The following is an 18,592-nucleotide window of genomic DNA, read 5'->3' as shown; positions in this document are numbered from 1 at the left end:
TAAAGCAGCAAGGAGTCGAGGGATCTACGCGTGTACGATCATGATGGATCCTCTGCTCTGATGTTCTGCAAGCCCCGCCGAGGTGCACCCGCCCCCCCCGCGGGGACATGCCTGTCTGTTGCATGGATGACACCCACGCTCTCCATCAGGGTTTCCAGGACGCCCCGCCCCCAGCCGTGTGTACTTGACAATGGAAGTATCAACAGAATAAACACAGAGGTGTTATGTCCTAGTGTCGTGGTCGGCAAACTGCGGCTCTCGAGCCACATGCGGCTCTTTGGCCCCTTGAGTGTGGCTCTTCCTAAGCCTTAGGAGTACCCTAATTAAGTTAATAACAATGTACCTACCGATATAGTTTAAGCTTAAAAAATTTGGCTCTCAAAAGAAATTTCAATCGCTGTACTGTTGATATTTGGCTCTGTGGACTAATGAGTTTGCCGACCACTGGCCTAGTGCATGAAACTCAAACACATAAAAATATAATAATGGGTCCCAGCAAAACACTACACTTATAATGGGGGGGGGGGGGGGGACACATTAAAATTTCATTTTATTTTATTTTAAGTATGCCTTTATTTATTTCAGAGAGGAAGGGAGAGGAAGCGAGAGATAGAAACATCAATGATGAGAGAGAATCATGAATTGGCTGCCTCCTGCACACCCCACACTGGGGATTGAGCCCACAACCCGGGCCTGTGCCCTGACCGGGAATCGAACCTTGGCCTCCTGGTTCATAGGTCGATTCTCAACCACTGAGCCACGCCGGCCGGGCCATAACAACACTCTTAATATTTTTGCTACCATATCTCAGAACTAGATTTTTTATGTTAAAGTTCATCTCTATAAAGATGATGAAAAAGTACAATCTTAACTACAAACAATAGGTAAAGAAAGCAGAGCCTTGAGTAACTGAATTCTCTAAATTCAGTTACTAAAACCCCCAGCAGCGCTACAACCCCCAGCAAGCTATAAGGCGGACAAGCGTGATTAGAATAAAATTATGAACGTCAAAAGGGTAAAAACGCAAACACAATTCCTCAAACGACAATTAGATAGTGAATGTAAATACACCTTAACTCATATGTGTTCTTTCGAGAATTAAAATTTTGGCTGTAGGTTTTTAGAACGAGTGCAACAATTCATGGCGTTAAGATGAAGTGCATTCTAGTCTTTATGGCATAGAAAGAAATATAAGACTCTGAAAAGCTTTACAGCAAATCAGTTCACGGACACTTTACTCTTTCCTTGGATGTCTCCGAGGTCTCACTCAATTCTTTCTAAAGTCAGTTCCTTCCGAATGTACGTATGATCCTGGTCTCTGACATTAAGTGTTACCGTGCGTAGGATTCGTGGCAGATCTAGACATGAATTTCCAAGAGAGAGAGACCCAGGTATAGCAGCTTCCCCCACATAAGACGGTAGCAGATCCTGACCGCGAACTTGATCTGTGTGTCTGTGATCAGCCCTACGCCCCAGAGAGGGAACTTAGGGATGGCACTGCCATGGAGCTTTCTCGAACGGCCATAAACCATCGGCATTGGGTTTAGTACCTCGAGCATGGGGAGCAACTCCCTGAGCGAGACCACGCCTTTAGTAAAACAACTTATTTTTTTTAACTCAGATAAAGTTAAAGGGCGGGTCTGTTACTCTTTAAACTGCATTTATCTAGTCCCTTAGAAAATTATAGCTGACAATCATTGAAGAATCATTGGGTCTTATGTAGATAGGATTCTTAGCACTTCACCTGTATGGATATGTATGCATATGTATGTATATATGTGTATGTATATGTGTGTGCATATGGGCATGTGTGTATGTGTGTGTGTACATGTTCAAAAAAGGATGAGGATGAAGAGAAGAGGGAGAAGAAAGAAGACTGGTTTTACCTCAGTGGGCAATTTAAAAAATGGCAGAAAAGCAAATTTATAACGATTCAGACTGAATTGCTCGATAGTGCTTTAAGAAAATGCAAGATATCACCTTTGTCACCGCCTGTTGCATCCTCCACGCTTCCCCCTTTAAGTGCAAGTGGTGTGTCTTTCAAGATGTAAAATAATATATCTCCAATTTTTTTGAAAAAGTGAGCATATCGATATTTCAATTCAAAAATCTGAAAACCGTGGTTTTTCAATTATAGAGTCAGGAGAACAACCCAAAATTAGAAGCAGAAAACCCAGGACCACATGACCTGTCTCCGGTGAGCTCTGGGGCCTATGGGTGGGCATGTAGCCTCTCTGATACCACCTCTCCCGCCATTCAACACGAAACCGACCTCCTAGAGAGATCCTGAAACTCTCTCTGCTCGAAAATACCAAACTTCGTCGTTTCTATTTCTACGACCAAACGAAACATGTATACGTTACCTTCTTTTTACCAGCTACCCAAATGCTTAAGACAGCAAACCCGTGCCATCTTAAATGATGGGTTTTAATAAATATCTCACATATTATGCTAAATATCTAGTTAAGTGGATATTTACATTTTTTAAGTCAATCAAAAATATTAAAAATTGCAATATCGAAAGCAGGAAAAAAAATAAACAGGAAATGTAGCAAAAGACTTGTGACTCTTTTTCTACGGCCCAAAGACACTCCGATTCTCACCGCCTTCGCCGTGTTGATCAAGAGCTCCCATAGCCCGTTTCAGGGAGCAGCGGACGACGTGTGATTAATAAAAAAAAAAAAAAAAAATGCTGCTTTGACTTTTAAGTTATTATCCGTCTGAAGAGCTCCTCCAAGTCACAACTCCTATAGAACCTTCCAGCAAACCCGCGCTTGGCAACAAAGAGGCACCCACCTACTGCCCGGTTGGGAGAGCGGCTATTCTCCTGGGCCCCGGGTCCCTTTCAGGCAAGCGCCCGGGGAACAAGCCACAAGTGCATAATCACCCTCTCATAATAGCTCTTCAGAATTCTTCCTCTGGCAGAAGGCAGTCAAATGAACCCGGGAGAGTTAACAAGAAAAACGGAGGGGGGAGGAAAAGAAAAAAAACAACAACAAAAACGCAACTCTCATCTCCCGGATCAGAAAAAAAATAATTAACCCGACTTAATGCATCGCAGGCCGCCTCCCATAAATCAGACTTTTGTCCTTCAAGAGCCGCGGGACGACCACTTATCAGACACGGGGGCCGCGGATATTGTCTCCGGGGACACGGGGAACCTGTCCGAGTCCGCAGAGGCGCACGGCCTCTTTGTGATGCAGGGATGCAGGGGGGGCCCTTTGTGATGCGCACCACGCGGTTGCTAGGAGACGGGGCGGTACTCACGGTGCTGAGCTTGCTGGAGGTGATGAGGATGCGCCGCTCGTGCAGCATGCTGGCGTACAGCTGCAGCATGTTGCTCACGTCCACGGCCACGAAGTACTCGGTGAGGTTCCTCTGCGCGCGAGAAAAACCACGGTGTGCGCGTCAGGGCGCGTGGGGATGACCGAGGAACACGTCTGACACAGTTAATGGTCTTTTTAAAAAATATATATATGTGTTTTTTTCATTGACTTTTTTAGAGAGAGGGTCAGGGAGAGGGAAAGGGAGAGGGAGATAGAAACATGTTTGAGAGAGAAGCGTCATCTATCGGCTGCCTCCTGCACGCACCCCCTACTGGGGATCGAGCCGAAACCCGGGCATGTGCCCTGACTGGGGTGGTTCATGGGTCGATGCTCAACCACTGAGCTATACCAGCTGGGCACGTACCTGGGTTGCAGGTTCAATTCAGGGCCCCAGTCAAGGTGTGTGCGGGAGGCAACCGGTCAATGTGTCTCTCTCGCACAGATGTTTCTCCATCTTCCTCTCCCTCTTCCTCTCTGTCAACCAATCAGTGTCTCTCTCACCTAGATGTTTCTCCCTCTACCTCTCCCTCTCTCAACCAATCAATGTGTCTCTCTCACATAGATGTTTCTCTCTCTCCTTCTCTCCCCCCCCCTTCCTCCCTCCCACCCTCTCTTCCACGCTCTCTAAAAATCAATAGGGAAAAAAATATATCCTCTGGCGAGGATTAACAAAAAATAAATAAAATGAAATGAAAACTCTGAAGGGAAGGGTCCAGGGTCATATCAGTCAAGGCATGGGGGGTCAGCTGCCAGGAGGACAGAGCAGGGCGGCCCCGCCCAGCGGGAGCAGCACATGGACTTGAGGCCTGTGAGGTGCCCTGAGCGTCTGGGTGGCCCCCCTCAGGCCCACAGTCAGAGCCGCAAGCGGAGACCTGCCCCAGGAGCTCTCTGGACGCGTCTGCACTGGCAGCACCATCCACACACCGTCTGGGTTCGACACGAGGAAATTCACAACTGATTTCTTGGGCTTATTCACGCGTCACGCGTGTGCTTTTCGGACACAAACCACTCAGGAGCTTTGGAAACATGTTTGGAGGAGGAGTGGAATTCCGAGGAAATAGTAAATAATCCGGGAAGCGTTTTTTTCCCGTTGCGGTTTCCCTCACGTGCAATCGAGTTGTTTCTCCCGGTTCATTTTATCTTCCCAAGGGGAGCAGACCAGAAATCACGCAGGAAAAATACTCCCGTTCCACGCCTCGTCCAAAGGCATCTTTCCGCTGACACCTACCCATGTACACTTTCCTACGCAGTATTAACTGGGTATAAATATTAAAGCACTAAGAATGTTTCTAATATTGCCCTACCCGGTGTGGCTCAGTGGATAGAGCATCAGCCTGCGGACTCAAGGGTCCCAGGTTCGATTCCGGTCAAGGGCATGTACCTTGGTTGCGGGCACATACCCAGTAGGGGCTGTGCAGGAGGCGGCTGATTGATGTTTTTCTCTCATCGATGTTTCTAACTCTCTATCCGTCTCCCTTCCTCTCTGTAAAAAATCAATAAAATATATATTTTTTTAAAAAAAGAATATTTCAAATATTGGCTACAACCAATTGGGGCTTAGCAAAATGCAAAACTTAGCAACTTTTATAATTTCTTGTTAATACCCCTCAGGCCTTACAAAGTAATGCTATCGCTTCAGTGAGAATCCAGAACTCAGGCACGAGACACCCAGGAGCTGAACGGAGATAGAAGCAGGGATCTCAGATGCTCCGGTCAGTTCACGGAGGTGGCTATTTGTGCGGAAATATTTCCCACTGCGGTAGCCATGCCCCACCCATAGAAGTCATCCCAAGAGAAACCTCCCCTCCCTGATCCTCACTGAAATATATGATCCCCTGAACTATCTCAATGGATGGAAATACTGGCTCTCACACCATTCTCCTAGCCACACCCTGATATTCAGAAGGGGGTAAAGTAGCAGGAACATAAAGAAGAGAGAGAGAGAGAGAGAGAGAGAGAGAGAGAGAGAGAGAGAGAGAGAGAGAGAGAATGAACCATGTTACTCTGTATTTCTTCATTATTTCTCAGAACCACAGATAGTTACTATATCTTCTATGTCTTTACACGGGGATCCTTCAACAGGGAGGCCGAAGGAAAGGAAACCCACACAGGGAATAGAATAAAAAACAAAAGCAGCAATCAACTTACACTCTCGGGGATGGTTGGGAGTCCGGTTACGTCGGGGGCGATGAAGTAGGAGTGCTAATGGGTAGAAGGAAGCACACGGAAGAGAGGAGGGTTACGACTGGGCAGCATCGCATACCACGTGGGGTGAAAAGCAGAAAAACTACAGCAACCGAGTCTGTAGATACCGAGGACCAATGCTCAGGATTTGTTGAATTTGAGAGATTATGTCCATGAGGTTTAAAGGCGCTTCAACAATCACTTTCTCATATAAAGAACTAAGTCTGGGCCCTAGTAGCCAGTGTGGCTCAGTGGATAGAGCGTCGGCCTGCGGACTGAAGGGTCCCAGGTTCGATTCCGGTCAAGGGCATGTGCCTGGGTTGCGGGCATATCCCCAGTGGGGGGTGTGCAGGAGGCAGCTGATCGATGTTTCTCTCTCATCGATGTTTCTAACTCTCTATCCCTCTCCCTTCCTCTCTGTAAAAAAATCAATAAAATATATTTAAAAAAAAAAAAAAAAAGAACTAAGTGTTGTTGGCCCTAGCTGGTTTGGCTCAGTGGGTAGAGCATCGGCCTGTGGACTGAAGGGTCCTGGGTTCGATTCCCGGTTAGAGCACATGCCCGGGTTGTGGGCTCAATCCCCAGTAGGGGGCGTGCAGGAAGCAGCCGATCCGTGATTCTCATCATGGATGTTTGTCTCTCGCTCTCTCCCTCTCCCTTTCTCTCTGAAATCAATAAATTTTTTTAAAAAAATTAAGTGTTGGTTGAAAATATTGAATTTTACAAAGTCCTAAAAACAGTTGAGAACAAAAAGCATATCACTGTAAGGTAGATATCTCTTCATTTTTGTGTATACTTATGCTATATATTTATGTATTTAAAAACACGTTTAGTTTAGGGAGACGGCACAAGAAGGCTTGCTTCCCCAAAAAAGATATCAAAATCTAAGATTTCCTATGGACAGCCACAACAGGTATCTCTGGGACATATCCGTCGCTGTACGATTTAGAACGCGGCAATCAAACAATATTTCGGCCTTTAAAACTTCTTAAAAATACAGTGACTCGTCTCACAATGTTGTGGCCTTCATACATCCCCTCAACGAATACGAATTAGCTTCGATACCTGAAGCAACACCACAGGTCTCAGACGGATCTGGATAAAACGCACACCGTGTGTGCCGGCCCGTCCCCCACCCCACATCTACCACCCAGAATCAGAGTCCCAGGGAATCACCAGAATTGTTTTATTTTCTGTTCATAGCGATCTCCAACATCACTTTACTGCCTTCATCACAGAAGGACATATTTAATACTGTTTTAGGATTAAAGATGGGGGTGGGGGGGAGCCATTCGAGCCAATACTAAGCTCCGCTGAACTAGCGAGACAAGGCTAGTTCCCACAGTCCATGTATATATAATTTTCCAGGGTGGGAGAAGAAGATGAGAGAGACCGCAAGGCCTCCAGGGACCTTGTGACCAAAAAAAAAAAAAAAAAAAAGGGACAGAACTCTCACTCCTAAAATGCGCTTCACCATCACTACTTCTGACGACGGAGAATATGCGTGGATTTGGTCTCTATTCGCTGCTTTTACTTAGAGGGGTTTTCAAAAGAACTGAATTTCACACGACTGGGCTTTAAAAGGGAGTATAAACAGAAAATATATCCCACGTGATTAATTTCCTTCCGAGAGACCCATTCCCCATTTCCCACAGACGGGAGTGAATCGTAAAGACACAGTGGAAGGATTCTTTTCCCAATTTGATAGTGATTGTGAGAAGTTGGTGCCCTTGGAACTCACCGGTGCTAGGGAGGGCTGATCTCTCAGAACTTGCTCACTGGCAATAAATATCTCTTGGTTCTTATGATATATGAGAGAGAAAAAAATGAATATTTTTACTTTCAAGGGGGAAGTCTGCACCACCACTGGCTGTCTCGCCGAGACAAACCCGCGTAGCCACACTGTCCACGGAAAACATGTGAAGGGCACTGATGATAAACGTGATTTTAAATGCAGATCTGCTCATGGTATGTTAGGATAATCTGAAAGGACGTATTTTCATTCTCCCCTGAGAGCAGAGAACGCTATGGGGAGGTAACGATTCTGAAAGACGTTTCAAAATAACCATTTACATGAAATATTCCATTTTCACAGCCTCGCTGCGATATTCTAGCGGCCGTAACATCAAGTCTTGAAGAACCCATGTGCTGGGACATGGAGATTGTAAGAAATAGGAGATTGTAAGAGAATCAGAGTGCCTTCTCTAGAGTTGTCACATTTTTCTAACGGAAATTCTGGAAACAAAACAAAAATTTCTTTCCATTTGAGGGAGGAACAAAATTCCTAACTCATAAAGCTAGAACGGCTACCAGTAGTTCAAAGTAAGTGATTCAATCGCAACTTTTGCCCCTCGTTAACAGCACGGGACTGGGCGCGTGACTCGTCACCTGCTCTGAAATCAAATGAAATTTCAAAATAAGCTTTACGCAGAGTTAAGGCCATATTTCATTCACCTGCTGAATGTACCAACACTTAAGATATTGTATTGAGAATAGGTGCACAAGATTTGAAAGCTATCAGAGACTACTGATTCAAAATTTTACGAAAAGGAAAAAAAAAAAACCCACTGATTTAACAACTACCAAGATACACATCCAACGTATTAGGTTAGGATAGTTAGAGCAGGTCCAAAAGTCTCGCTGTCCTAAGTCTCACCGTGATGTCTGTCCTAGCACTGACGCTTTCCTGGGAGCAGAGGTGAGTGTAGGATGAAGTTTCCTAAAGGTGCGTGTGTTCTTAAATGAGATGCATCTATATCGCCCACAAATCAATTCACTGACTGCGTACTTACCACACTCAGATTGACAGGGCTGTTTGCCTTGGGGACTGGGTGGTTATAGAGCGCTGTGAGAGTTGCATTCAAATCATTTTCCTACAGTCAACAAAGAGGTAAATTTTATAAATCAAATATATATTGAGCAAATATGATGAAAAGGATTTGATAAAGTCAGGCACCGTGCCTTCTCATGTTAGGCTGGCTCTGTACAACTGTTTTCCGCAGAAATGCTCTAAATACCCAAAATTCAAATATTTCAATCTAATCTGGAAAAGACATTCCTATGGCTTTATCCAGAAAGAATAACATCAATCCTTATATTTAGTATAAATATATATTTGGCAGCATTTAATTCTTATAAAATAGACTGTTATCTAAGGAAAGAAATTATTTAAAGCATTAAATCCAAGAACAAGGGAACGGCATAAAAACAGCAATACAATCCATCAGATATTAAAAGCTTCCACCTCCTATTTTAATTTTAAAATCTCAAACCTAATTTTTTAAGGACTAAGTATAACTGAAGTAAGATGTCATACTAAGATCCAACACAGAGGTTATCCTAAATATTTCTTTTCTAAGTAGCAACTGGTCACTACCCGACCCACAAAAGAAAAAGGAATTAAATAAACTATATAACAGATCTACCTCCTAGATTTTTGTAATTAAAATGTATCTTGATGTGCCCACTTACTCTTTCTGAATTACTCATGCAAATCCAGTAATAGATATAGGAAGGCAGCTTTTTAAATATATAGTTATTTTTATTCTCTCTTAAAATGTTTAGGGTGGGAGAATAAACGAAAGGAAAGGCAATTCTTCAAGGACAGTAACAACTAATTTTGAGGGATGTGGACGCGAGACACGACTTCTCACAGGGTTTCTTTCAACTTGGCCATCAAATTTAATTCGGATCACTATGAACATCTGCAAAAGCGTGCACTCCCAACTGCCTATCTGAAATTCTCTTTAGAACGACCGAAAAAGAAGACAACAAAGACTTTATCCCTTTACCATTTCAACAATGAAATATACCACGGAATATTCCGGATGATATCGATGCTCTGGCTATATAAAGCTCCTATGGCCACATGAATTTTGTAAAAGTCCAGCTTTTAAAAATCCTTGGTACCTGCCCACTGTAGGTTGCGTAAGGATAACTTGAATTATAAAATCTAAATATCCGTCTAAATAACCCATGGGACTCGATTAAAAATAAAAATTAAAGATTTCCTCTGGTTACTCATACCGTGAACTGATAATATTTTTCCTCTCATAAAGAACACAAGTGTAGTCTTATGTCCTCTTCTCAGAAAACCAAAATTATACGGATTACACAATTCTTCAAAAAAATTAAATATGAATTTCCGTATTACTCAGCAGTTCTACTTCTGAGTATATTCTCAAAAGAGCTGAATGCAGGGACTCAAACATGTATTTGCACACCCATGCACATAGCAGCCTTGTTGACCATAGCCAACAGGTGAACAAACACAACTGTTCACCTACAGATGAATGGACAAGCAAAATGTGGTCTGTGCGTACAGTGGGATAGTATTTAGTATTAAAAGGAAAGAAACTCTGCCTGGCCAGCATGGCTCCATGGTTGAGCATCGACCTATGAACCAGGAGGTCACGGTTCGATTCCCGGTCAGGGCACAGGCCCGGGTTGCGGGCTCGATCCCCAGTGTGGGGCGTGCAGGAGGCAGCCAATCCATGATTCTCCCTCATCATTGATGTTTCTATCTCTCTCTCTCCCTTCATCTCTGAAATCAGTAAAAATATATTTTCTTAGGAAAGAAATTCTGACATAGGTTAACCATTGGATGAACCATGAAAACGTGAGTAGTGACATAAGCCAGGCACAGAAGGACAAAGATTGTCTGAGTCTAGTTATGTGAGGCACAGAGTCACATGTGGCCCATGGGAGCCGTGCATGTCCCAGTGGAGTGTTCACCGTGGGCGACATAAACACAATGGCTGCTGCCAGGGGCATCGGGGAGGGGAATGGGAAGTGATGATAGGGTGGGTGGCTGTAGAACAGTGTGAATGCACTTAATGACACAGAACTGCACCCTGAAAACTGGTTTAAAACAGTGCATTTTATGTCATATGTATTTTACCTCAATAAAAAAGTGGGGGGGCGGGGGGACATTGCTTACCTGTTCCTTAGCCAAGTAATCCGCCAGCGTATTCAGAAGCTTGTAATAGACTTCAAACCACGGCAGGTAGCTGCAATAATAATAATAATAATAATAACTGAAAAATGTCTGTGTTATTTAGAATCAAGGAACAAGATGAGCAAATGAACATTAAATTGATAGTATTTCAAACCGTTCGATCCCGGAAGGCAGGAACGCACTAAACCTGTGTTCCCTGACTGTTACAGGGAAACGGAATATTATCTGTTATTCGTTTTCATAACATGGTCAGAATCCAAAGCTTTGTCTGTAACTCCTATCAGCTCACCTTGCTGGGGCAAGAACTGTTATTCTCACGCTTTTATTTTTGTGGCCTCTTAGAAAATTTCCAAACAATACACGTTCCACGCAATTCATCTGTAAGTCATGGTTAAGCGCTTAAGCGGATTATCAGTAAGTTAAGATACTTTCCCACTAAATTTTTGTCCCAAACACCATCAAAACCTAGCTCTTGCCACCAACCCCAAAGATCCTAGGGGGGAAAAAAAAAAGTTTTTAAATGTATTCCATATCTAATGTGGACTGAACGAGGGGTTTCACTCAAGGCTTTTATAAGACGAAAAATGTCACTTCTTTAACAGAGCATCCGTGACGCTCATAGCCTTGTAGCGTCTACAGACATAAACCAAACACCTGAGGACCAATTCTTTTAAAGCAAAAGGCAGGAGACGCTTCAAAAGTTCGTTATAAGATTAGTTCCTTCACTTTTTGTAGAGGCCTCGGCAGAGGGCAGATGTACAGGGAGAACCCCGAGTCCATGTCTGCGGCCGGAGGAAGACCACCCCCCCCCACACACACACACACACACACACACGGCTTCCACCCCCGAGCTGATAAAACTTTTACATTCCCAGGTCAAAGGCTAAATCAAGGGAAGGAAGTGTTTTGTGTCAAGTGGTCCGGGAACCGCCAAGCGTCGCAGGGACCTGACGCGGGGGCATCAAATAAAACTGAGGAAACGGCCTTTCCTAGCGGAACGTCTCATGTCCAGGGGCTGCTTTTTTTCTATCTGGGAAATCGACACAAAATGTGTAAAATTGGAACATTCTGCTTCCAAGGGATGTGCCCAGAGGAAGAGTGTGAAAGCTCCAAGTGTGGTATGAGTTAAGGCTTGGGGGCGGGGAGGGGGGAGGTGGGGGGGGGGGGTAGGCGATACTACAAAGGCCTCAGCACCAATCCGTCTTCCTGACGAGGGCACTTCCCTCTGAACCTCGGCGACAATTTTATAGTCGTAAAAGCATGTTAATCCCGTTAGGAAAAGATGTCATTTCGGGCATTTTTTTTTTTTTCCGGCCGGCATATGAAAGCAATTATGACTATAAACAATGGGCGAAGACTTAAATGAGTCGCGTCTTCGGGTATTTCTGAGGTCTCGTTCAACGAGTGTTAGACGTGTCGTAGAAAAAGCCGGAGATACCACTGGGGCTGAAAACTCAAAATTCAATATCCACGTTTATAGAAATAAACTGAAATCCTAATATTTCTGCTAAAAAGTGGACAAATCACCTCGATTTACTTTCAAGTCCCATCATAACATAAAATCCAGGAGAGAGAGAGAGAATAAAACCCTCCTTTTTATAGCATCGTGGGCCAATTCTCTTGCTTGGAACTCGAAGGTGAATTCAAGTTGCTTTTACGTCTTAGAAGAGCATCATCCAGGGATGCAGAAAAGAGGCTGTGAACATTTTGTGCACGTTTTCTGGCTCAGAAATGTAAGGAACAGAATAAGGCATGTATGTGAGTGTACGGGGGGGCGGGGGGAGAGAAGGGAAAAAGAGAGAAACTTGGTTATAAACGTGAATCGAGAGGATGTGTATATGAGCCCATTGTACACGTCTCGAAGCTTTCCTGTGCATTTGATTTTTTTTTTTTTAATGAAAAGATTTAAAAATTCGCAGAAGAAAATCAGGGAGCCCATACATCTCTGGTCTTTCTACGAGGGCACACCTGGGTCGGGAGAGCGCCTGAGGGGAGACTCCCCTTCAAACTCCAGCCTCTGAACTTCCATCGTGAAGCAAAATGATAGAAGGAGCCGTCCCCACCCGCCTCCCACACGGACACTGCCCACCCCCAGCGCCCAACCGACTGGCTTCAAATCAGGAGAACCGACCCGCCGTTGGCAGCATCGCACCTTCTGGCTAAAACATGCATTTTCCGGACGATCGTTATCCCGGTGAGAATGTGGTGCCTAAAGACAGCATGGAGGCAAACTCACAGCGGACATCGACTCTGTGCCGACATGTCCTTTGCAAATATTTTTAGTTACTAAACGTTATTTCTTTTCCTATGCGCATTTCCACAGACTCTGGTTTGGCCCATGTCCATTTTTTTTAAAAATATATTTTTATTGATTTCAGAGAGAAAGGGAGAGGCAGAGGGGGAGAGGAGAGGGGGAGGGAGGGGGAGAGGGAGAGGGAGGGAGGGGGAGGGGGAGGGGAGGGGGAGGGGGAGGGGGAGAGGGAGGGGGAGGGGGAGGGGGAGAAACATCCATGATGAGAGAGATTCATTTTTCCCCCCCAAGGGCTCACCTGAGGATGCATAAGCAGATCCTGCCGCCGGAGGTGAGTCTGCAGAAGCCAAATCTCTGCTTGCTTTCGATGTCCGTCAGCACGAAGGCGAAGTGCTGCCCCACTTGGTTCTGAGACACCCTGGAACACAGCACAGCCCGCAACTCAGCCTTGGGCAAGAACGGCCACATAGAAAAGCAAGGGCATGCCCTGGCTGGTGTGGCTCAGTGGCTAGAGCGTCGGCCTGCACACTGAAGGGTCCCAGGTTTGATTCTGGTCAAGGGCATGTACCTGGGTTGCAGGCACATCCCCAGTGGGGGGCGTGCAGGAGGCAGCTGATCGATGTTTCTCTCTCATCGATGTTTCTAACTCTCTATCCCTCTCCCTTCATCTCTGTAAAAAATCAATAAAATATATTTTTTTAAAAAAAGAAAAAAGAAAAGCCAGGGCAAGAGCATAGGTGTGTGTGGCGTCGGCTTCTCCTGTTCTATGAGTTGGTTCTTCGAGCCAGAACCACGTGCCAGAACCAAAATGAGTGTCAAACGCGTGAGCTGGAACTGAATCATGCGCCAACTCTCCAAGTCGGCTGTGACACCTTCCAGGCCAAGCAACCCCGCACGTGCTAACGCCTTCCCAGGGACGCCTCAGGACACGTGTGCGTGGGCAGCTTTTAATAATTTTCACCCCTGGAGAAACGCCCAAGGCTCACAGCACCCCTCCCAGTCCTCTTCCTCGATCGTGTCCTGGCGATTCGTGTGAAAACTGTGCCGTTGGCAGGCACATTAGTTCCCCCGAAAGGAGGTAACGCAAGGCTGTCACCAGCATCGATTATTAGCATCCCTTAGCCCATCTCTCCGAATCGTGTCTTCAGTGTTGTCAAAGGCCCGGCCGCCTGGCTCAGTGGTTGAGCGCCGACCTAGGAACCAGAAGGTCGGGTTCGATTCCTGGTCAGGGCACAGGCCCGGGTTGTGGGCTCCATCCCCAGTCTGGGGCGTGCAGGAGGCAGCCGATCCCTGATCCTCTCTCATCATTGATGTTTCTCTCTCTCTCTGCCTCTCCTTTCTGCTCTCTGACATCAATAAAAACATATTTAAAATATATATATATATAGTAAAAGTTTAGGTTTTTACTCATCCTGAGCGAAATATTTTCCTAAAATACATTTTTGTTTAGAATCCTCTCCTACCAGGTTCTTAAAAAAAAAAAAAAAAAAAAAAGCATACCACTGATAATAGGGTGTGAAACCCCCATGAAAAACAATCAATGATCTGCTATTGTGCTCAAAGGGCCGGGCACCCTGCGACATTCCCACGGCACCCAGGGATGTACCCAGCACAATACACACGGGCGTGAGACTTTCAGACGCGCCCGGAGAGCTCCCCGTGGCACCCCATGGACGGGGCCCTGTTTCTACAGAGCTCTTCTCAGGAGGGACAACTAGCGGCCAGGTTCACAGCATCACACAGACGGCCCTTTCAATCATGGGGGCAGAGACAGAAGCCGGGACGTGTCCGTCCAGTTTTAAAAGACGCCCTTCTAAGGCTCTGATAAGGTCTGATTAAGACTGTGCCCCTGAAGCACAAAAGGGAGAAATGGAACCCTCAGACGTGTCCTAACCGGCCACAGGGGAGGAGACGAAAGGTCTCGGGGATGGAAAGCCTTCCTCCTTCCAGGTATGGCTTCATGTTGAGCCAACCGTCTGTTGCTGTTGTTGGAGGCGATAAAGAGAAAGGACATTTCATTTCATTTTTATTTTTAAATGTAATCGTTTCTACGTCCTCACTGAGCCGGGTAAAGGGACTTCAGCGATGGCTCAGACGTACCTTTCGACGTCGAAGGGGAAACAGAACTTGGGCACGCTCTTCAGGACTTCCTGCGAAGGCCAATCGGAAAAACAAACAAACAAAAAAAAAGCTTTAGGATGTGTATAAAGACGCAGTTAAACCTTTTCTGAGACATCGCGGGGGGGGGGGGGGGGGGGCGGGGAGTGGAGGGGGAAAAACGTAAAATAAAAGGGTTCATTTCTTAAGCAGAACGGCCCAGGTTGGGCGACGACCTAATTGATTATTAAGAAGGAAGGAGGGGGGTGTGAGGGCAGATTGCAGGGACAATGGCCCGGGGCGAGGCGGCAGAGAGGTCTGGCCTGAAGGGTATTAACACCCTTCACATCCCCGCTGCGGTCCCCTCAACAAGGCCATATGGATTTTACAAGAAGCGCCCGCGCCATATGGGGAGGCTACTGGTCCCACAGACCAGCCACGGGGACTTCTGACAGGTCCTGGCGCAGAAATAGAAATGTTGTTTCAATTAAAATGCAGGCGGGGCCGGGGGGGAGCAGAATGAATTACTGGGAGGTAGGGCCGCCTGTCCCACAGGAGAGCGGTTTAGGGAGAGACTTTGCAGCCAAAGAAACACGCTGATGGGACCCTGGGAAACTCGGCGGCAGGCGCCCCGAGTTATATCTCGAATGAAACCCTCCCATGTCTGTCTAAAACCCAGCCTTTCCGCCTAAAGCAGCACAGCTTCAAGGCGGCCCCTGTGAAAACCAAGGTTCGCAATAAGCGTAGAGAGCGGCCTGATTCAGGCCGGACCCTGCCGTGAGCTTCCATTCGTTCTAAAATAATGTTCCAGGCGCTCAGAAATCACACACGCACACGCAGTGAAAACAGAATGCAAATATTTAAATGCTCGGCCGTTCGGCCCCAAATAGGAAAAAAGGCCTGTTTTTGTCACTTCTGAAAACCAGCTTCAGATGAAGTCTGAGTCCTTCGCTTAAACTTCCGAATGGAAGAGAGAACATCTGACAAGTTCGAAGCCAGGGGGTGTTGCAAGAGATTCGTGAGCCTTTTCCTGTTAAAAAAGGGCCAATATCTTCATGCAGTAGCCACAGCCCCTGCACCCCCCAAAATACCTTCCCTGTGACCTCTTTACCCTTAAAACCTACACCCCGAGAAACCATCCATCTCTCAGCAGCTAAACCCTATACCGAACTGGGGAGAGCGTGTTCTAAAGTAGAACCTCTCACGTTCTGTTAAAATGTGGAGGGCGGTCGGGTTCCCATGAGAAACAAAACATTGTGAAACCCCAACGCTGGGGCCTAAGAGAGCTCCCAGCACCCCGGTCCCCGGCCCAGAGAAGAGCATCCGGTAGAATATCAGCCTCTGTCCTCAGGGCAGGGCCCCTGGCCCGGCAGGAAGGTGGGCCTGGGAAAGCGGGACCCGCATCTAGGGGAAGCGAACAGTTTTACTCCTGGCAACGTTCTGTCAAGTGCAATGAGAAGCGCGGCTAACCTGAAACCATTTAAGTGACTGAGCCGGAACCCGGATCGTGGTCAATGAGAGCAGTTCAGGGGGCCCTCGTGCATCCTCAGTTTGTGCTGTGACAGTGAAGCCACTGACCACACTTACTGCCCCGTGAACACCATCGATCGAGACCCTTCCCTGCAAAAGGGCCCTATCATTTCTGGGAAGATAGGTAGGTAGATAGAGAGATAGATGATAGATAGATTAAAAGAAAATAGATAATGACAGATGATAGATAGAAAAATAGATTGATAGAAAAATAGACGGTAGATAGAAAAATAGGTAGATAGATGATAGATAGATAGATAGATAGATAGACAGAAAAATAGCTAGATTATAGATAGATAGACAGACAGACAGTAGATAGAAAAATAGATGATAGATGATAGATAGGTATAGATAGATAGAAAAATAGATAGAAAGAGATAGATGGTAGAAAAATAGATAGATAGATAGATACATAGATAGAAAAATAGATAGATGATAGATAGATAAGATAAGATAGGTAAGATAGATTAGATAGAGGATAGATAGATAGAGGATGGATAGATAGATGACAGATACAAATTCACTGTCTGCTTCCAAATATACCAAAATTAGGAATCAATTTCACATCCATTTTTTTTTTCACATCAATTTTAAGGCTCAAATTAAGAAGGTTCTCCCCTTAGAGGTTTCATCTTTCACACCCACCCCCCTCCTTCCACCAGCAACTCTCTCTCTCTCTCTCACACACACACACACACACACACACACACACGCACACACACAGGCACACACAGGCACACACACGCAGGCCCTGCTGCAACGCAGCCTCAGCTCGCTTCCCAACTGGCAGAAGCGCGCCTCGGGGGACAAGCCTTTAAACCTCGGCGCTCTTTAAAATTCAACCAGCCAGCAGGCCCCCGGCCCAGCGCATAAACAGCCCAGACAAAAAAAGCCCCTCTCGGCTCCTGTCGGTGACAAAGCCGCCCAGCAGTGGCCTGTGTCTCCCTTGACAGGGGAAGCCGGGCTCACACAGATCAATAGATGGGAGTCCTCCCTAGCTCCCTGGGCTCCTGTTTCTGCCTTAATTACAGGTGCTATTCACACTGAAGTTAAAAAAAAAACGAGGGGGGGGGGGAGAAGGGAAGGGAGAGGAGAGAGAGGGAGAAAAAGGTAGAGGGAGGGAGAAATAAGACACATGCAATTCGTTTTGGGGGATGCTTATTACAATACTGTTCATTAAAAGTTGTACTTCTGCGTTGATTGGAAGTGTTCATACAGCCTGATCTTTCCACCCCACAGTGTTTTGGGTCACACACACACACACACACACACACACACACACTTCCAGGCCGGCACCCACAGGTGATGTAAAGGTTTAAGGTAATACTCTTCAAACGTTAGTTTCTCCCTGTTTTCTACAGGATTTTGTTTGGTTATTGTTGAGTTTTTTTGGTTTTTTTTTACAAAACACCCAATTTCCTTAACCGAGAAAAACGATTTGGGTTTGCAAAATCCTCTTAGCTCTCTGGACTATTTTATTTTTATGCAGAAAGAACGCATGGACGACGTGAAAAATCAAGCTACCGAAAAGGAGGAAAGGGAACGTCCGTTATGAACAAACAGCAAAATGGAACGGGCAGTGCCACGTCTACCGGCACGCACCCCACAAACAACACCCCCACGATCGGGTAAGCGAGCGCAGGGCTGACAGAGAGCAAACGCGGCCTCTTGGGGCCTCAATCCCGTCCCCGTCCCCGTCAGGATGAGGATCAAGTGGATCTTGCGAGAGAAAAAGAGAGTCAACTGTGGGCGTGGCCACGGTGGATTCAATCTTTCTCCTCTGAGGTTACCATCCGGCACTATAAATCGATCCACTGACAGGGGAAACAAGCATTGAAGAATCTACTTCTTTTTTAAGCTGAAAATGTCACGCGTGTCTCCTAATTCTAGCTCAATAACGACAAAGGTCCTAAACCTGTCTCTCCCTCTCCCTTCTTCTCGGAAGCCAATTAAAAAATAAAATAAAAAGGAAGCATAACCATCCGTTGGGAGGGTTTTTCAGAACACACTTGAGCGTCCGTGTCATCTATAAGCACCGGACAGCCATCAGGGTCTGGGCTCCACAACGTCGGCCCAATGACAAGGCAGACAGACTTGTTCTTGGGGACGGACTGACCCCGCATCCTCCTTGAGGGCTCAGGAGTCTTCGTCCTCCTGCTCTGCTGTCCCCAGTGGGTTGGGCAGGGCCACAAAATGAGCGGCCGGGCTTCCACACGTGACCTGCCGTCACAGCGGAGCCCCTAGAAG

At 46.1% G+C, this 18,592-nt stretch overlaps 1 protein-coding gene across 6 annotated transcripts in view; it reads right to left on the bottom strand.

The window, feature by feature from the left end:
• The window catches only part of DENND1B (DENN domain containing 1B), an 84,247-nt gene that overhangs the window by 42,141 nt on the left and 23,514 nt on the right, over positions 1-18,592 (bottom strand). For 5 of the 6 annotated variants that reach the window (XR_004975026.1, XM_036354836.1, XM_036354840.1 and 2 more), the window contains 7 exons: positions 14,819-14,868; positions 13,017-13,136; positions 10,450-10,519; positions 8,303-8,383; positions 7,252-7,311; positions 5,475-5,528; positions 3,268-3,378 (listed from right to left, as the gene is read on the bottom strand). Coding sequence is in view for 5 of the 6 variants with exons in the window: in XM_036354836.1 (XP_036210729.1) it covers positions 3,268-3,378; positions 5,475-5,528; positions 7,252-7,311; positions 8,303-8,383; positions 10,450-10,519; positions 13,017-13,136; positions 14,819-14,868 (546 nt within the window). In the remaining variant the exon portion in view is untranslated. The remainder of the gene's footprint in view (positions 1-3,267; positions 3,379-5,474; positions 5,529-7,251; positions 7,312-8,302; positions 8,384-10,449; positions 10,520-13,016; positions 13,137-14,818; positions 14,869-18,592) is intronic. The other variant, XM_036354839.1, reaches the window with a different exon arrangement.

This window comes from Myotis myotis, unplaced genomic scaffold (genome assembly GCF_014108235.1).
Source record: "Myotis myotis isolate mMyoMyo1 unplaced genomic scaffold, mMyoMyo1.p scaffold_m19_p_21, whole genome shotgun sequence".
NCBI lineage: Eukaryota > Metazoa > Chordata > Mammalia > Chiroptera > Vespertilionidae > Myotis > Myotis myotis.
This window is presented reverse-complemented; position numbering and strand designations above follow the sequence as displayed.